The 21,605-nt window shown below is 36.3% G+C and overlaps 1 protein-coding gene across 1 annotated transcript; it reads right to left on the bottom strand.

Moving 5' to 3' along the window:
- Positions 1 to 200: 200 nt before the first annotated feature.
- Positions 201 to 20,946, bottom strand: LOC311289827 (uncharacterized protein; the record flags this gene model as incomplete). The annotated part of the gene is made up of 9 exons (XM_084408075.1): positions 201 to 656; positions 811 to 973; positions 6,140 to 6,388; positions 6,912 to 7,075; positions 7,197 to 7,381; positions 10,310 to 10,408; positions 16,717 to 17,667; positions 17,799 to 17,930; positions 20,874 to 20,946. 9 exons carry the CDS (start codon positions 20,944 to 20,946, stop codon positions 567 to 569), a joined length of 2,106 nt encoding a protein of 701 aa, XP_084264201.1. The 3' UTR covers positions 201 to 566.
- Positions 20,947 to 21,605: the final 659 nt, after the last annotated feature.

Below are 21,605 nucleotides of genomic sequence, written 5' to 3'. Positions count from 1 at the left end.
GCTTTTGGATTCTCCACCTTCGTGTCTTGGAGCAGTTCATGACAATCCTAATATCCAGCATGAATTTGACATCTGGCACACAGCCAAAGTTATGTGTTTTTTACCATTCTTGTAAACACACGCATGTAATTCTAAAATATTTAATTCAATCTAAACACATGAAACTAAAACTCAAGAAAAAAATGACAATGATTTTTCTTCATTTCTTAGCAGGTTTATTCAAGGTTAGTCAGGTATATTGTATTCCAAGATTACTCCTTGAACAAAGAGAAAGACAGACAGCTAATTATTTCATTTAATTCAGTTTATAGTAAGTTTAACCCAAATCCACCCAACAACCTAAAATAATTTAGTTTGTATATATTGTTTTAATTGGACTTCCTCAATAACGATAAAACAATGCATGTATACAGAGAGTTATTGGAGAGATTTTTAGAGATCAGTTATTTATCATACGTGATTTGCTTATTTAAACAAAGTGCTTGCAAAACTTAAGAAAAAAAAAGTTTTTATAACAAAGTATTGAAAGTAATGATTATCAATGCAGGATCTTTCATTCATCAGGGTTACTGAGCTTTCAGACCCATGGAGATCGCTGAAGAGTGGAGGAAGTCCAAAGATCTGTGCCTTCTACTTCTATATCCATGGTCGCATAACTGAAGATGACAGACAAGAAAATACATTTAATGTCATGCTTTCTACAAAGCTAAGGCTGTTGAATGTGTTTTCTTTTAGAAAGACCCATTGTAAAAGGTTTACAATTTGCTTGAAGGCTACTGTCAGTAATGCAGTTTTACTGTCCAAACTTACCAGAGCACATCTGCCATTCTGTACAAGGCAAAGATTAACCTGACAGTGCAGGAAGAAGTGGTCAGAAATTCCTGAGAAGGTGAACATCCTGAAGGAGAAATGGCTTGTTGTATCAATACCGTTCTGAAGGACTTCCACAGTGGTATCTTCAGGGTTGGCGCATCTAGGAAGGGAGGAAACAATTATTAATATAATAAAGGGAAAACTAGAGCATGACAAAATTTGAATGCCTTGTTTATGATGTACTTGGTCAGCAGGGCTGTTTCCAGGCATAGGTGAACTAGGCACCGAGTATTTTTTGGTGAGACTTTTGAATAATGGTCCATCATTAACCCTCTGGGGTCTGAGGTGTTTTTGGGGTCCTTGAGATGTTCTGACATGCCCTGACATTTGTGCTTTTTTCAGTTGCTTATAAACATAGTAATGGCAAAAAAAAATTACACACTATTTAGCACAAACAGGGCTACCATAATATGTGAGCAACAAGAATGTACATGTCTGCATTTTTGAGAGAATAATGTTTATGCGTGGTTATTGAAAAAACTAAAAACTAAAGTTTCTGAAATAAGACCACAAAACACACACTAAATATGTGCCAATAAGACTTTTGTCTAATGGATGTCATCGCCTAGTGTTTTTTCTTCAAAATTATGTGAAAATCACCCTGCCTAATCCTTCACATAACACAATACATTGATTTGAATTTTGCAAAGCACTTTCTGTTTGGAAAGGCCATATGCGGAGTGGGCGTCACAGATCATGCATATGTAGTGGTTCACACCTGAGGACCGCATACTTAATGAGCCATTCATTCAGGTGAGTCACTGAGCCACAAGAATGCAAGAGCAACAGTTGGAAGCATCTCAATTCTTTTTTATTTTTCCACATATTGTGCTTGCAATTTGGCCTATAATATCCAAGGAAAACATGTAATTGTGCCGTTAATTCTCATACTGTATTTTCAGTTTTGGAATATTTATCCTCTCCCCAAATTTGTCACTAATAAAACACAATAAAAATTATTTAAAGAAAAGGCTTATATTTACCTTTTAATAGTTTGTTTACATCTACCTTGTAAATATTTAAATAAACAACAATTCAAGTGTAATCTTTCTTTGTACAAACTAAAGTATACATTTTATCATACATATTTCAAAGTTAAGGATTTGATTGATTATTTGATTATTTTTGACAAAAAAATTGGCAAATAAAAGCTTATTTGAGGTGGCAGATATTTTACAGTAAAAATGTATAATCTATCCAAAACTAATCAACGAAATGTTGTCTTTCATATGTCTGTAACATAGGTCTTTCATTTTTATTATAAGGAATATAAATGCTAATTTGCAGTTTAATACGTTGCTTATACAAATATATATATGTGCATACACACACACACATATACATGTGTATATATTTATACACAAAAATAAATTTTATTTATATTTTTTATATACATTTTTTTTTCCACAAATTGTGCTTGTAAATTGTATAATATCCAAGGTAAACATGTCTAGTAATTGTGCAGTAAATTCTCATACTGTATTTTCAGTTTTGGAATATTTATCCTCTCCCCAAATTTGTTACTAATAAAACACAATAAAAATTATTTAAAGAAAAAAAAATTATATTTACCTTTTAATAGTTTGTTTACATCTACCTTTTGAGGGACATTTTCCCTTATTATTATTATTCCTCACAGCGCTGCGAGACGGTGTAAACAAGTAATGATCTGAATAAACTTGTGTTTTCTTGAGCTGATATGGGGCTCGAGAAAACACAGCCCCTCACAGGTTTGCGCCGTGGATTCCCGCGAGTCAGACGCGGATACTGTGTTTGGTTTAGGCTCGCGCAGTCTTCACTCGGACGCGCGCTTCAATCCGTTGTGGAGACTCTCTATTCGTTCCAGTGAAATTACAAAACAAAATACACACACACACATGTCTCTGCCTGATATACAACCACTGATAAACATAATCTGATTTGACAAAAAAAAAAAAAAAACTATGAGTGCAGATTCGAACTCAGAACCTCTGACACGCTAGGCAAATGTTCTACCACTAGACCACTTGAGTTCACGTATTTACTCACGTGAAAACTCGGTGTTTACTCGGCGTGATCAATTCGCTCTTGAACATGCTGCCGTTCGTCTGAGTTACAATCTTCCTCTGAGGAAAAGCCAAGGTGAGTTATTCCTCGCTGTCCAGGATCATCTGAAGACCGTCTTTACCGGAGAACATAATGTTCTAAATTTGCTCTAAGCAAATCAAATGTGACCAAAATAAAAAAAATATGTTGTGATTGCTAGCCTATTTACTTTTTATGTATTAAATCCAGGAAATTTGTTAATGAAAATAATATTAAAATTAAGATACAATTAAAACAAAACGAAATTCGTTTTAAAGAATGGATTTGTGCTTTCTGTTTTGAAGTCTCTGTGAAAGTTTGAAAGTCTTTTAGTGCTGCTTCAGAGCGCTCGCGTCCATAATGGAGAACTGTCACGTAATATTGTTTTTTCCTCATAAATGCGAACATGTGTCAACTAATGCAAGTAAATTTAAAAAGACTTACCCGAAATATTATCCACGGCTGGATCAAGTCGCTCAACGTTCGTCGCTCAAAATACAAACGTTCGTCGTCAGAGTCCTGCTCTTCTTCTGAGCAAAATTTGAACTCGTGTCATCTTCCAACAGCACAGGAAAGTGAATAAATGAAACTTGCTGGTTTTAAGGCATTTCAGGGGGCGTTTACCTTATTTTGCATAGATCACCTCAGCTCATTATCTTATGAATAGCGCGCTCTGCGAGTGGGTGTGAACTCATTACCGATAATTAGGTGAGACGGGAGAAACTGTACTTCTCTTTAGTTTCTTACAGATTACATTGCAGGAGAATATTTGTTTTGAATGTGAATTGTTTTATTTAAAAGTAGAAATTTAAAGCTTTCTTTAGACGCATGTTTCATGGTTGTGTGATAAGTATTAGCTGAGTTTCAGTTCATTTTCCAGACTTGTTTCAAAAAGATTTTTGCGGAGACAGAGTGAGCTGAAAGCGCACCCTGTTTATTTTATTTATTTAAAAATAAAAACAAGGTTTTGATGTTAATGTGAGTGTACACAAAAAAAGAAGACCCTCTATAGTTTATAATCATGTATTTATTTTATTAATATGACCGTAAATGACGGACTTTTTTAAGTTTATGTTGCTTCTATGTGAAAAAAATCCAGCAAAACGCGGGGGCGCGTTTGCCGACCTCAGAGGGTTAATAGGTAACTATGCAAGAAGTAATTCAGGACAAATAAATAGTACTGCATTAACAATTCAGTTTCTTAACTAATATCGAAACATCATGAACTAATCATTAGGTAATAGCTAATTTAGGACTGTGCCAGTTTCTTATTATGTAATCAATCATTATTGAATTAAATTCACCTCATGAAGAACTATTATCTAACTTTGACCAATTATAAAGAATTACTATTTAATTACTAATCACAACATTAACTTGTCTGAGATGTGAGCAATTGTCTATTTTACATTGGTTAGTGTCATAAAATAAAATGCTAAATCCTCTCTGGGCTGATCAAATCTGACCTATGTGACTACGATCATTTAAAAATGAAAAAATAAATAAATAGTTAACTGGTTTTTATGGTATGTAACATTAATAAATACATTTCCATAAATAGATCTGCCCACTAAACATTGGACGTCGGATAGACGTGCAGATCATGTCTATATTGGGTCCGTCGGTCCATGACCAATTCTGGACATCTATTCGACGTCCAAACTAGGTCCACTATTTGGACGTCCAACCATGACCCAACTTGGATGTCATATAGACGTTCAACATTGGACCTTTGAACTGGGTAATTTTTTTCGACGTCCAAACTAGGTCCACTATTTGGACGTCCAACCATGACCCAACTTGGACGTCATATAGACGTTCAACATTGGACCTTTGAACTGGGTAATTTTTTTCGACGTCCAAACTAGGTCCACTATTTGGACGTCCAACCATGACCCAACTTGGACGTCATATAGACGTTCAACATTGGACCTTTGAACTGGGTAATTTTTTTCGACGTCCAAACTAGGTCCACTATTTGGACGTCCAACCATGACCCAACTTGGACGTCATATTGACGTTCAACATTGGACCTTTGAACTGGGTGATTTTTTTCGACGTCCAAACTAGGTCCACTATTTGGACGTCCAACCATGACCCAACTTGGACGTCATATTTACGTTCAACATTGGACCTGAACTGGGTAATTTTTTGGACGTCTATGACAGGTGCAGGAAATTTACATGATTATTATAATTTTTTTAATTTACAAATGAAGAGCTCTTTTCCAAAACGCGAGTTTGTCGTGTCATTTTGCTGTGTAATGAACCTATTCACTGCTCCATCCACGTTTCCAAATCGCTATATTTAAAATGTAATATATTTTTAAAATATTTAAAATATTATATTTAAAATATTTTAAATGTACTGCAAGATGCTCGTGATCCAAGCGCCGAACCTATTTTTAGCCTAAACGCGATAATCATAAATTATATCACTCTTTCTGTAGCTCAAACAGTAGAGCGTTGGCACGTGGAGCAGATGATCACGAGTTCGAATCCCAGGTAAAGCAAGGTGTGTGTGTGTGTGTGTGTGTGTGTGTGTGTGTGTGTGTGTGTGTGTGTGTGTGTGTAAGAAGCCGCTGTTTTGTTTGAGAGCACTGAGCGCGATTTATTGTAAACAAACTTTTGTGGATGGACGTCGAAAAATGACGTGCGGAAGACGTCGAAAAATGACGTGCGGAAGACGTCGAAAAAAGACGTCGCCTGGCGTTACAAAACAACCCCTTCAATGGACCAAATTTGGACGTCCAAAAATTACATGAAAATGACGTCACTACGACGTCACATTGCGCAGTGGGTGAGGCGCAACTTTTTCTTAAGATGCATTTTATAAACATTTCCAGAGTAAAAAAATCAATTATAATTGCTCGTTTCAGATACGTTAATGTTGTGAATAGTAATTAATTGGTAATTCTTTCAAATTGGTCATAGTTCGTTAATAGTCTAAGGAGGCTAATCTCAATCTGTGATTGTTGATTATCTAATAAAGAACTATTTCAGCCCTAAATTCACTATTTCTTGATCTTGTTTCCATATTAGTTAATAGTACTAATGTAGTACTCATTTTTACTGCATTACTTCCTGCATAGTTGCCTATTAATGATGGACCATTGTTCTAAAGTGTTATCCAATTTTGCTATATTCACTTTCAGATTGAAACAAATTTAATCATATAACAATTTAAACATCAAGTAACTCACTCGTTGATAATCAGATTCCAGCGAACATGATATTCGACATCGTTAACAGGTGTGGCCCAGCAGTTGTCCAGAACTGTTGCAATCTGGTCTCTATCAACTCCTTCCACCTTAACAGCCACATATATCTGCTGGTTCACCTGCATTTGCACCTCCTGCATTTGGTCATATGGGCTAGTAAACTCTGCATCATGGTAGGGAATCATGCGGATCTGGTATGTGCCCTGGCCAGCAAGTTCCTCACTTATCACACTGTAGGCAAAAACATAAAAATAACAGCAACCAGGACCTAAGTCGATTGTAATGGTGATAGCTCATGCCTTATGACACTCAAACCTCCAGCCTTTCAGTTATCAAGTTAAGACTGCAAACCTGGTTTATAACCACTGTAACCTTTATCAACACTTTTAACCCATTGTGGATGAGGTGGAAATTCTCTGGAAAGTCCTAAATTAGATAACGGATTCTATTAATTTGAGTATATAAGCAGCAGTCTCTGTCATGTTCTAAAAGACAGACATGTTAAATATTAGAAAGTGAATGCAAATTGGCAAAACATGGTGATTTATCAAAATCACAGCCCTCCTTTGCTGCAATCACTGCAATTAAAAAAAGGTAACACTTGAGGTCCCAATTAATGTGCATAAACTAAAATCAACTAACAATAAGCAATACATTTGTTACAGTACGTATTAATCTTCAACTGTAATAAATTAAAGTACAACTGTTAATTCAGGTTCTTTAAATAACATTAATAGATATTGAGTATTCTTACCCGCCTTCGGCTCTGAAACCCATGGGCATAGATATGGTCTGGATCAGAGGGTACGCACAAGAAAATGTCATGTTCATCCATATCTGTCTTGAAATGATGCTGTGGTCAGTGTCCGTCAGGTCAGACTGAATGGAGTTTTGGTAGATGAAGTGAGTCCTGTTGCTCTATGAGGATGTGAACAAATGTCAATTTCAAGCTATGGGACAACTTACTAATAATTACACACACAGGACTGTATGTATTGATAAATCTCTTTAGTAGCTCTAGTGATGAAACGATCATTACCATCAGAGTAGTACCACATATGTGGCCTTTATTGTCAAAATAAAACAGAAGTCTGCCATCCTCAAGGGTTCCAGTGCAGCTTGGGTCATTTAGGTGCAGGTGCTCAGGATAAAAACCAGATTCAAAGAGCTGGCAGCGGGATAGAGATATGAAGCCGGTGCTGCTGGTACAAGACTCCACAGCATCTGAGCAGATAAAGGATTTCATAGATTATATATGTAGCGGGTAGGGTGGTTGAGACGGGAAGTGTACCTTTAAGGCTTGCTCACTGGCACTGATTATTTGGATCAGGTGGCGTAAGTGACGTGTTGACGTGTCCCTTTAAATGTGTCCTGAGACATGGACAGGAAAACATTAGTGCGGTGTGAGTTGAAGAGTGAGCCTCTTGGTGTTTTGGCTGTGAAAACTGGAGAACGTGAGTCTTTTTGGAAGGTTACGCCTATTTTTCGTTAACACTAAACTCACTAACACGGCTCTTTGTTTGTTTGTAGCTCGGTCTGGAGTCTACAGAAACTTGCTCGCATAATAGCGAGTAGTGATTCTACACGGGTTTGCAGCAATGTAAGTAAACTAAACCTTTTTCTTTTCGACGTAACATGTAATGTTTAGCGCTGATCGTTTCCTTTTTGATATTGCCTATGAATAGAAGCAACACAGGTGAGAGTGTGCACAGCTATTAGTCATCCACACCGTTTAACTTTATTGTTATGGGGCATTTAGCTTTAATTCATCTAGGATGGTGTCCAAAAAAAATGTAAGTTCATCTAATCCCTTTTTTTTGTCATAATCTTTCAATCAGAGATTTAATATTGTTTTAAATTGTCATGATGCTATAAAACATCGCATCATAAACCACTTATGCTTGTGATTACAGGAGGATTGCCTTCGTCTGTCTAATTAAAGGCGGGCATACACTGTGCGATGTCAGTGCGATTTCATCAAGGTACCTACTCACACTGAACGAGTAGATCGCATGCGATGTAAAGCCAAAACTCAGGATTTATATGCTCACACTATACGGTCCGAACGTCGAGCTGCGACTTCACTGCTCACGCTATACGTGTGAAATATGCGCGAATCCGCGCGATAAACCTTCGTGCCGGGTTGCGCTTATAGATATCATGTATCCAGAGAGATTGTCAAAACAAGCATCAGCTATCAATATCAAGATGATTTAGCATTTCAAATGTATGTATACAATTTTTATTAGTATTATTGTTATTATTATTAGGGAAGGCTACTTTTATTATTAAACTGATAGGCTATTATAATTATTAATAATTGCCACGCAATAATTTCATAGCGCATCACCGCAAAACCAACGCGCTGTGAAGATAATAAAATATTACATAGAAGCTTACTCCTCCTCATTGAAAATTGTCTAAAAATATTTAGGTAGATTACAAGGAATTATAGGCATATAATTAATTATCAACAGTCTATAATATGTCCGAACACTGCAATAATTCATCAATGAAAATTTTAAAACAGCTTTATTTCAAAAACATTGTTTAACAAATTAATAAAAGAGGCGAAGTGTACATCGCAGGTGGCTTTGAAGACGTGGGTAATGGTTCATTCATTTTGCAACACGAACTAAGCAACAGTAATTTGTAGCTAGTTTGAACTACAGAACTTAAAGATCACCCTCTTTTCTTTTCTTTTTTTTTTGCTGCAGATTTCGCGCAGACGCAGTGAGTTTAGGGCAATCGGTTCGTAGCTCTGCTTCAACTGTACGATATAGTCACGGTGAGCGACCAAAATTTCTAACATGCCAGAAATTCATCCGACCATCCGATTGCCGGTCGTGAGAGGTTAATCGCCTCTCGTTTCCCCCTGTACACTGCACGAACACTGCACGACAAACGACGCACGACAAAGCTGAAAATCGGCCCGACCCGGAAAAGAGTCGCACGAGTCAGAATTTGGCTATGCCTATGGGCATTGTGCAATATCTCCTTTGGGGACAGTGCTAATTTTGCAATGTTCACTAGTGTGAAGTGTGAAATGCTGTGTTAGTGTGTGTATGCACGGCCGATTTGGTTTGAAGTGTCTCTTGCAGTGTTGGAGTGTGTGTGTATATGAACAGTATCTATTTATTCGACTTTATTCACTGTAGTCTTGGTATTGTTAGACTTTATATCCTGTAACTCATTTACTATGAGACTTTTATTCACTGTGACTTATTTATTGTAGAATTGTTCACTGTTACTTAGGGGGAACATTTGTCTGCTCTGATTGCCAATCAGTATATTATTTTGTCTAGTGTTTAATATAATTATATTTGAGTACATCAGTCCCATTTCTGTTCCTTCATTGGACACAACTTGCCTAAATAGTTTAAAGGGCCGCGCTTTGGGTTTTCTAGCTTAGATATTCAAATTGTGTGTGTTAGAGCGCCCCCTAGGGGTCATATATATATATATATATATATATATAACGGTCAGTTCCAATCCTTCATTCTGATTGGTCAATAGCTGAGTTTTCAGTCCTATATTCGTAATAACTACGTTTGAATATCCGCTGCAATATCTTGTCCTTTTAACAGTTAATGAGTTAACTTTTAATGTTCTCTTTTGTCTTGTCACGCTTCAATGATTTAAAAGCATTTGTATGAAGAATGTGATCATATAATGTAACGCTAGCTAAAGCATGACATAAAAAAAACGGATGCTGTGATAATTGCGTTAAATATTTTTAATGCATTAAACTGAAAAAAAAAAAAAACATTAATCACATTGTGTTAACATTGACAGCATGGACATAATCAAGGCAAGACGGGTGTTGTGACAATATTTTCCTGTTTATTTGACCGTAAGCGCAACAAGCCATGAAAAGAGGCAGCTTTGTGTGCAATTCCATGCCGAAAATGTGCAATTTTATTATAAATTTGTGTGCGTTCTTTGTTGTTATTGGAGACATCAGAGATTGATGGTACATAAATAATTTGACACATTTTTTTTTAAAATGTTTGAAGGAGTTTTTACACGGCACCCCTGCTCTTGCCAGACGGCACCCGGTTGGGAAATGCTGATGTAGACTGTGAAACTGACGTTTTTTTGGTTTGTTTTTTGATTAATGTATGAATACACAACAAGTGTGAGAGCACTTACCAAAGTTTTCAGGATTTGGTCTTTGTCCTTGCAAGCAACAACAGCCATAGACACCATCTCTCTCCTGGCAAGCCTCATTTTCAGTGCAAGTACTACAAACTAAACAGACAAGAAGACCATTGCACAAAAGGACATGGAAGCATGCAGTGATTTGGATCTTGACCTATCCATATGTGTTAAAGTATGTCAATACATCAAAGTGGCTGAAGGATATAGAGATTCTATTTACGCATTGAAGCTGAAATTGACCAAAAAGATTGCACAAATAAATAATTTCCATCATGACCACCATTGACATGAAAAACCCAGTGACTGTTATAAATGACATTGCTGTAAGATGACATTTCAGAAGTGCTGAGTAATAAGGTATAAGGTAGGTGAACTTCAATAATAAAGTAGGTGAACTTCAACATGGCGTCTAAAGATCACATGCGTCTGGTTCTATAAAGCCACCTATTTTCTTATCAGAATCGACAACAAAATTTAATCTCTCAGTAAAACCCTTTCTATTAAATTGGACTGTAATGTTGAATATTTTAACAATATTGGTAGGCTACTATCATTGCGACATTGATATATTTAAGGCAAGCAAGGATGGTGTTTTCCCCCTGGTTTTGAGGAGTCAACACGCACTGTACTCTAAAATTCTAAATAATGGGAATGTAAAGTCAGCTTGTACCTCAGTGACTCACGAGAAGGTATTGCCATCCAACAATTACTCTCCACTGGGATATTTTCAATTAGAATTAATATTACTTTTGGCTGGAGATATAGAACTTACTCCATCTCCGGCATGATCAAATGGTGATGGCTGTGCAAACTTTGACGACAGCTGTTTCGTTGGTACGGCCATGTCTGTTCCACTCTTGGTGTCCCATGGGCTTCAGCCTCCTGTTTCTTGGTTTGATCTCTCTGGTGCGGTTGGTTTGTGTGTGGATTCCTTGTCGGGGGTGCCGGCGCGGGTGGCGTTGTGGCCTGATTCTGCTGGACCGTTGGTGCCGGCTCTCTTGGGGTTCCCGAACATTGCTGCTGCTGGTGTGTCTAATCATGGAGGCGTTCTTGCGCGGAGTGGACTGGATCCAGTGCATTTGTTTGATGTGTACGCTGGCTTGCAAAGTGCCGAACCTGTTGGTGGTGAGTGTTTGACTCTGCTACCCACAACACCCGTCTGTTTGAACGTACATTTGCACAGATCCTTCAAACCGAGGAATCCGGTAATGATAATGCATCGATCAAGACATTTTTTCCAAACTTTGAATCAGGCTAAAATTGTCTGGGATACACGATGTAAAATGAAAGGATTGTTTGGCGGACATTTAAACATCCGGAGTATGACTCCTAAACGCAAACAACTTGAACATTTACACTGTAATTCCAATATTGACTTTCTAGGATTATCAGAAACTTGGTTAAATTGTTTCTCCTCGGAGTCAGTAGTAAATATAACTGGATATAATGTTTTTAGACAAGATCGGGAGCAGATCGGGAGCATTCCCCGATTATTTTTAAATTAATTTAAAACTACTTCTTATCGTGATTATAGTCCCTAAAAATCAGCCATAGAGAGAGGCTCTGATTATTTTTTGGGAAAAGTTAAAGAAGTATTTGAGTTTTTTACTAGAAGGGGACGGTTAACAAAAATAAAAGGGAACACGTTGCCCTGGGTTAACAATGAATGTAAGAAATTGATGAAGGATAGAGATAAGCTCCTTAAAAAAATAAATGAATAAATAAAATAAATAAAAATCGCTGAATTCTGGTCTTTTAACTCATCTATACACTTCTATGAGGAATAAAGTAATACAGACTTTACGAAAGGCCAAAGCCATTTTTTTTATGAACATTATTGAGGAAAATTACATTACACATTACAGAAAAAATCTGGCAAAACATAAATAAATTAGCTGGAAAACAAAAGAACATTGATAAAAGTTTAGAGCTTAAAATGAACAGCATTTTAGTAAAGGATTCTTTAACTATAGCCACTAATTTTAATGCACATTTTATAAATTCAGTTGATGAATTAACCCAGCTTTTTACCATAAAAGATGTTACTTATAGACCTATTCAATTTGATCAACCGATTTTTCAAATAGATGAAACAACTGAGTTAGAAGTATATTATTGATGCATTAAAAATCTCCAAAGCAAATGATGCCTATGGGCTTGAAACAACATTTTTAAAATCAAATAAAGATTCTTTAGTATGCCCAATAACATACATGGTAAACTTGTCCTTTAGCCAAGCAGTTGTTCCATCTACTTAGAAGGTGGCTACAGTTGTCCCAATTTACAAATCTGGAGATAAATCAAATTTGAAAAATGATAGGCCAATTAGTATCCTTCTGATTATATCTAAGGTAGCAGAAAAATGGCTAGCTAATCTTTTGACTAATTATCTAAATAAGGGTTTTACTTCTTTATATCCAATGCAATTTGGTTTTCGCAGTAATTATTCACCAGATTCTGCAAACTCTTTGTTTGTTGAGGAAGTGAAATGCTTATTAGATAAGAATGCGTGTGTTGGTGCTTGGTCTTTTTAGATCTAAAGAATGCATTTGACACTGTTGACCATCAGTTGCTTTTATCTAAACTAACAAATTAAAAATTTTCAGAGGAAGCAATACTTTGGATAAAATCTTATCTTTCAAATGGGAAACAACGTGTATGTATCGATGGTATAAAATGTTCTTACACTGCTTTCCCCAAGGGGGTTCCACAAGGTTCTATTATAGGACCAATTCTATTTTCACTTTTAATTAACGATTTACCTGGAGTATGTAAAGATGTAAATGTTCATTTGTATGCAGATGATATAGTAATTTTAACCAGGCTAAGAATTTTTAAAAAGCCTCGATTACTTTGACTTCTGCTATGACCAAAATACAGGATTGGCTTACCAGGACAGGTTTAGTATTGAACACAAAAAAAAACTGTATAAAGTTTTCAAAACCGTTAGTAGAGATGACACATTCAAATATATTTCTGAGAGGGGAGGAACTTGAAGTTGTTAAAGAGTTTACATATCTTGGGGTTACTTTGGATTATACTCTTACTTTTAAAAGCCGTGTAAAAAAGTTGTCTAATATTGTAAAATTGAATTTAAAGAATTTAAAGTACATTAGGCCATTCTTGACAGTTGGTGCTGTGATTTTTTTCACATATCCAGTATTGTTTCAATAGTTGGTCATTCACAGGTGACACAACTCTAAAGTTAATAGAAACACTGTATAAGAAGGCAATACAAGTATTGGATTAAAAAAAAAACTCATCTCATCACTGTAAAAATAAATAAATAAATAAATAAAAATAATCAAATTTATTGAGTTTTGAAATTTCAATTATGCATTTTTTATTTATAAGGTCTGGCATGGGCTTGCCCCACCTCCACTGAACGAATTTATAAAACAGAGGACAGATTGTGGTATTGGTACCAGGCCTGTCATTAGAAGAGGGGATTGTGAAGTACCATATAGGCAAACATCTTTTGGTCAGAAAGTATTATCTGTGATAGGGAGCAAATATTATAATAGTTTACCGCAGTCAATAAGACAATGTTCTACTTATCACACTTTTAAAGAACATCTAAAGAAGTGACTTATGACAAATCAGGTGTGTAAATATTTTTCGTTGTAATTTTAGTAGTGTGTTTTGGGTATTGTTTTTTTGTAGTGTTGTGTGTATTGAGTGTTTATTCTTGTGTGTACCTGCCTAGAGACTGCGGACGTAAATGAGCAATGTTGCTATTGAAGGGGGTGGATTTGAATCCACTGCTGCTTCAATGTATATGTAATGAGTGACTATAATCAAGGTATTAATAAATATTTTTCCTTCTAAATATCAAATGAGTTGAATTACTTCTCTGGAGATTTTAGTTACCAGTGTGATTACTGAAATGTTCTTTTCATGTATTCTTTAATGTCTGTATTTGATATCTGAATGCAGTAACAGTGCTTGCTTATTTATCCATCCCGACTTCCAGAAATGAAATAGGGACTGGTTTTGTGTTTGAGAACGGTCTTCAACGTGTTAAAACATATAGGAGTCATTTGAAGCCAATAGTTTAAAGGACCATTTCTTTGTTAAATCCTTACTTTCCATTTAGACTAAAGTGTAGCTCTCCTTGAGAGAAAGAAAGCATTATCTTGATGTTTTGAGAGCACTCTCCTGTTTATAGTTAGAGCCTGGCCAAATCCAACCTTGGAAATGCTGTGTGTCGGTGTGTGTGTGTGTTAGTCTTCTTGGTTACAGGTTAAGGAACCACTGGCATTATTGGAGAGTTGTTGTTCTTGACATGTTGGCGCCAAGCAACCCAAATCTGAGAACTGGAAGGTCACGACGTGCCTAAGCGGGGTGGACTACGAACTCCTGTGTGAGTCTTGAAGCTGACTTCTGCTGATGAAACAGCAAACTACCTTCTGCAAAACTTTTCTTCAATTAATTATAATTCTGACTCCTGGTCTTGTTTCAAACATCTGGTCCTTTGGTCCTAAACTGTTACCCCCTAACACTATAATCCAGCTTGTTTACATTGTGTATTTTGTACAAATGTTCATTAACATGCTTTGTCCCTTTCAAAAAACAAACAAAACAAAACCATGAAACGAGACGTTCTGTTTGGAATGGGAACTTGCTGACTCTCCTGCCCTGTTTCCATTACAGATTTGCACAAAACATTTGTGATATTTTCTAAAAAAAATTTCTCTCGTGAGTCATTCCAAAATCATGGTGATGAGGTTTTAATGGAAGGAGACGTAGGCATGAGTCCAAGCATTAATGGCAAGGAGAAACCCCTTATACTTGGAGCGGCACGTATGAGCAGTGTTGGGGGTAAGCGTTTCTTCCTCCTTTCTGCTTCAAGGTCTTGATAAATTGTGGCATTTTTTTGTTGTTTAGAATCCAGTATTCAGTGTATATATATAAGAACACCTGGGGCCTATACCATGAAGCCGGTTCAGGTGGCTAGCCAGCTATGTTTCAGTTTAGTTTGCGCCAACCCTGGGTTTTAGGCACCATGAAAGTGGTTTGGCTTTTAGCAGTGTTCATCGCCATAGTAACTTACGCTCCACGGCTAACCTGGTCCGGGGCAGGTTATGTTCCAGGTAAGAGATCTCAAACCGAAATTGGACCAATCAGTTCTGAGCAAAGTAACATGTCTGATGCGATAAAGTCACTCCACCTGTTTCTACTCCAAATTAAAGGTCACTACATAGCAAATGATTTTTAAAGACAAAATCGTCTGGCTTTTAGTAATGCTTATTTAGAATAATAATTGTGTACGATTTAGATATTATATATGTAATTATTAATTGATCACACATGCACGATTTTAATTTATCAGTTATTATTACGCACAGTTTAAATGAATAAATATATAAAGGTAATATAAATACACTTAAGAATCAATAGATTAAGCTATAAAATTACTACATATGAGCTTAAATGCTCAATTCTCTCAGAACTTTTATCAAATGTTTAAACTAACTTCACAATTTTTACTTGCACTGATAATATAGCAAGACTTTTTCTTTTAGTTGTCCTCTTTCATAGATAGCTCTTTTCTTCTTGCTGTGTAAATTTGTTTAAATTCGTAATATTTTTCAATCTCGTAATGTTCTGCAGAAGAGAGAAGCTTCTCTCGCGAGAAATGAATCGCAGTTTCACTCCTTCTCAGCATGTGATTGGCTGTTTACTTCTGATGTCACACCTAAACTCCTAAACTCAGGATCAAAGCCTGAGTTGACAGAGAAAGTTGATGATCAGCATCATGGTACCAACAAAGCCTGGTTGGATTGGTTTGGTTTTGTCAACTCAAAACTAATCCTGTAAACCTGAGTTTGTTCAACTACCATCATGGTACAATATAATAATAATAATAATAATTATTATTATTATTATTATTATTGATAAATAAAATATTTAACAACATAAGAAAATGAAAAATAGAGTGAAAAACACCAGCAAATTAAGAAAACATCTTCATGATGTTTGAGCTGTAAGCACGTCCCAGCCGGGTTCGTCACATCCACCAACATTTCCGTTGTGGTCTGTGTTATTTACAGCACGTTTCTTATTTGGTTGTGTTGTGAGTATTTGGAGAACACGTGTGTTGTGAAACTGATGAAGATGTTTTCTTGCATTAAATGAGTTTATACGTGAATACGTCTATGAAAGAGTGTTGGCTTATAACTGTAGTGTGTACGAATAGTAATGCTGACAAAACTTGGATCAGCCGTGGATCAGTTGCGCACTGCAAACGCAGCATATGTGAAAGGACAATGCAAACGGAGTATGTGTGAAACAGGCGTAACCTAGAATGTCTCACATAAAAATCATGTGGTAACAGGTTTTCATGCACAATGTGGTATACAGCCAATTTAAATGATTAAAATAGTTAAAATAGTCACCTGATGGTGAGGCTATTGATGAAGATGTTGGAGAGGTTGTTGACTGTGAGGATGATGATGATGCTGAGGTTTGTGAAGATAGAGTAACTGGCAATGAAGATGATGATGATGAAGTAACTGGCAGTGAGGATGATGAGGATGAAGTAACTGGCAGTGAGGATGATGAGGATGAAGTAACTGGCAGTGAAGATGATGAGGATGAAGTATCTGGCAGTGAGGATGATGAGGATGAAGTAACTGGAGAGGTTGTTGACTGTGAGGACGATGATGGTGCTGAGGTTTGTGAAGATAGAGTAACTGGCAATGAAGATGATGATGATGAAGTATCTGGCAGTGAGGATGATGAGGATGAAGTAACTGGCAGTGAGGAGGATGAGGATGAGGATGAAGTAACTGGCAGTGAGGATGATGAGGATGAAGTAACTGGCAGTGAAGATGATGAGGATGAAGTAACTGGCAGTAAGGAGGATGAGGATGAAGTAACTGGCAGTGAGGATGATGAGGATGAAGTAACTGGCAGTGAGGAGGATGAGGATGAAGTAACTGGCAGTGAGGAGGATAAAGTAACTGGCAGTGAGGATGATGAGGATGAAGTAACTGGTAGTGAGGAGGATGAAGTAACTGGCAGTGAGGAGGATGAGGATGAAGTAACTGGTAGTGAGGAGGATGAAGTAACTGGCAGTGAGGAGGATGAGGATGAAGTAACTGGTAGTGAGGAGGATGAAGTAACTGGCAGTGAGGATGATGAGGATGAAGTAACTGGCAGTGAGGAGGATGAGGATGAAGTAACTGGTAGTGAGGAGGATGAAGTAACTGGCAGTGAGGATGATGAGGATGAAGTAACTGGCAGTGAGGAGGATGACAAAGTTGATGAGTCTGGTGTCGTCCACGTTGATGATGGTAATGTAGATAAGGAAGCTGAGAGTGGTGAGGAAGGCTGTGCATTTGCTGCTGATGGTAAGAATGAGGAAGATGATACAAAATTAGATTTTGTGGCATTAGAGTGGTGTGATTTTTAACACTTTAAAAATGTATTAAGACTTTTTGGATGGATGTTTTGTGTTGAGACTATTAAGTCTTACATTGACTGCACGTCTGCTGGTAGTCAGGACAGCAGTCACCAATTTGGACGCAAGCCTCATCACAGAAACACCCACGGTAGCATCCGTTATTATGTCCAGGACAGCAGAGCACTGGGGGTCCTGAACACTGGGCTGAAAAAGCCAAAGAGCGTGCAGATCTTAAAATTATCAAGACATAACAACAATAACAGCAAAACTTGTTGATCTTAATCTACACAATATATTAATAGAAAACATATTTTGACAGATTGTAAGTCAACTTCATAGCTTTGGCAAAATGTATTCCCTTACATAGTTAATTGTTTTGTTCTATTTAGTATTTCCCCCTAATCCCTCTCTCCTTGTTGCATCTAAGATGACAATAATAGACTTTTAAAATATAAATACAATTTTGAAGTTTGTGTTCCTTAAAATACTATCAATATATATATATATATATATATATATATATATATATATATATATATATATATATATATAAAATCAAAACACTTTTTTTCTTTCTTTTTTTTACTGCATTACTTAGCACTTTGCATAGACTTACATTGATTTCATATCAGGATAATTATATTTTTTATTGCCTAACCAAACCTGAACCTACCCATCACAAAACACTACATTTAAATAAAAACATGGTTTGGCAAATTTATAAGCCTTTTCAACTAGTGAAGACCAGAAAAATGTCCCCACTAGTCGGTCGGTTGGCATAATGTTTTAATATATATGTGAGGACATTTGGCCCTCACAAGCAGTGTTGGGGAAAGTTACTTTTTAAAAGTAATGCATTGCAATATTATGTTACTCCCCAAAAAAGTTACTAATTGCGTTACATAGTTACTTTTTTATGTAAAGTAATGCGTTACATTACTTTTGTGTTACTTTTTCTCACCTGGGCTGGGCTTGCTTGTTTGTTTTTTTATTTTTATGTATTATATAATTATATATATATAAATGTACGCCTGTTGTAGAGGGTGTAGCTCAAACAAAGCATTCAGCTGTTCTGCCATTCTGGATTGAAGAACAAAAGGTTACAGGAGAAGGAAGTTCAACACTCTTATTTCTAAATCTAATCTAAAGATAACTTTTGCTTATTCCTGTAGTTGAATTTGATCATTAAAGGTCAGCAGCAAAGACATTGGTTGATAAAGTGAGATTAAAAACAAAGTATATTTGTGTAATTTAATATAGTTAATTATAAAAGTTTTGAGTAAAATTCTGAGATTGTGTTTATTAATTTTGAGGAATACTGAATGTTTTCATGCAAGTGAGATGAGTAAATTGCATGTTCACATTTAGTCTACAACTAAAATAACCATCATGTTTACACAGCGCACACACACCTCATTTTATTTCTCTTAACATGGGAATAGGAGAGCTGTCAGGCAATAAATGTGATTAAGTAACTAGCATTACTTATTTGAAAAAAAAAAAACTTAATGTAATGTAAAAAGTTATGTTACTTAATAGTTGCTTGAAAAAGTAATCTGATTACATATCTCAAGTTACTTGTAATAAGTTACTCCAAACACTGCTCACAAGTACAGTCAAAGCCACACACACACACAGAGGGTCCACCAATTAGTGGGCCCTCTAACGAGTTTGTCACAGAACATGTATACACGCAAGTAGGGATGCTGCGATCAGGATTTTTGCAGCCGATACCGATTACCAATTTCTTGTCATGGTGATCGGTCGATATCGATCCTGATACCGATGCTTAATATACTTAATATAAGACAAAGATAAATACAAACAAAATGGAGCAGTCTGATGCAGCCCACAAGGTTTATTTAAACACTGTCCAATAGTAAACTTTGGAGGACAAAATAAGCATTTAATCGCCTAAAATGGAGAAATCTGATGTAACTTAAACCTTGTCCAATACAAGTCTGAGCAGGACAAAATTAATAAAAAATAAATAAAAGAACTCCTAAAAGAACAAATTGGAGTAGTTTGATGCAACTTATTAGTCGGGATCGGCATTTCAAGCAAAAATAATAAGAAATTATATTCGAAGATCGCTGGGTATTATTCAATTATTATTCGAAAATCGCACCCCTCCCCCATATGCACGAACACATGCATGTATAGGCTACACACGTAAGAAAAGCGGAGCGGTGTGACACTTAAATATAACTTAAAAACTGTAAATATACGTTTCATATTTGTTTTATATAGTATAATGTTCTTTTTTTTATTTCATCTATGTTGATTATATGAAAAGGGAACCGCATGAGATGGGTTCGATAGGATCATCAGATGCCTAATATATCAGGAGATATTTGGAGTAAGACATGATTTTGACCACTTAATTAAGTTTTGTTTTGTAGAAAACCCTTCTTTAAAGTGAATTTTGTTTTGTAAAAATTGTATCTTAATTTCAATCAATGTTTCATCAACCAATTGCCTGGATTTAATAAATAATAAGCATATATAGCAGACAATATAATCAGGACACAGCGGCGCCGGCGCGTGAACTGGAGCACATCTCATAAATAAACTGAAACTCAGCGTATAAGCTACTTGCCTCACAGACCTGAGAACGTATAGAAAGCTTGAAATGTCCACTTAAAAAAAAAAAATTTCAAACTGAAAAGAAATGGGAATACGATTATTATGAAATGGGTAAACAGAATACTCTGTTTATGTACGCTAAAATGTATCATGCTGCATAAACATTACTTTTGCCGGTTCTTTGTGGCAAGCTTTATGCATGCGCTTGATATGCAGAATTTAGGCAATATATTAGGCTACGATAACACTCATTGTGGTTTAGTATTCTCCCATATATATATTTAAGTGATTAAATTAATATAAATATGCGATTAGACTAATGGCTTAAGTGAACTTCTACTAGTCGACTAGAAAATAACTTTAGTCGTGCACGGGCAGCCCAACTTATTTCACATATTTTCTAACCAGCATGTCACAAAGGGCGTTCTGAGCGAGCGGCGCTTTGTGGACTGAGCAAGCGAAGCATACTCTTCAGAATGGCGCTCTCGCTCTGCAGGATAATGCTCCTCCATATGAGATTTCTCTGTAACATACGGCAAAAAAGAGTGTTGTCTGTCTTACCTGAAGCCATGTTCCTGTTTCTTTGGTTCAGGAGCAGTAAGAAAAGCCAGATGTGGACAACTAAAACCTTCATCCTGGTCTAATTATGTGTCTAACTCAACTCACTTTATTGCCACTTCACCATGTACAGAAGTACGAGATGGTGTTTGTGTGTGTGTTTGAGTGTGAGAGAGAGAGAGAGTTTTTATATAGGAGGACACAGAATACAGTTACCCACATCCCTATGACTGATAATAATTTGATGTACGTCAAAGTGGCATTTGTCATAATGCTTAGAAGTCTGAAATTATGACAGGAATGCTCAGTGACATTTTTCATAATGCTTAGACATCTGAGATGCTTTGAAATGAGGAATGCTCAGTGTAATTCTAGATTGAATCTAGGGTGAGACCTTCTTCGAGCTTCATTAACACACACAGCGACGTCTGTCACTGTTTTTTCATGTTTTACTATAAAGCTGCTGCAATAAGAAATCTATTGTATAAAGTAGCCTACTATATAAATGAACGTGATGTGAATAGACTGCAGCACTGAATTACAGAGCTGGTGCGAACATACACATCACTTTGATCAGGGGCCCGTTTTTCGTACGTCACTAACTCAGTTAGCTGGATTTGATTGTTGGCGATTTGGCATGATCTTGGATTGTTTGGTTCTTCGACGCTCATCCTGGACTTGCTGTTATAACAACAGGTGCGCAATCTTAAACCTGCTCGGGAGCAGGCTTATTTT

Source organism: Rutilus rutilus (assembly GCF_951802725.1).
Source record: "Rutilus rutilus genome assembly, chromosome: 4".
Lineage (NCBI taxonomy): Eukaryota > Metazoa > Chordata > Actinopteri > Cypriniformes > Leuciscidae > Rutilus > Rutilus rutilus.
The sequence above is the reverse complement of the archived record's forward strand: the minus strand, read 5'-3'. Positions and strand labels throughout refer to the sequence as shown.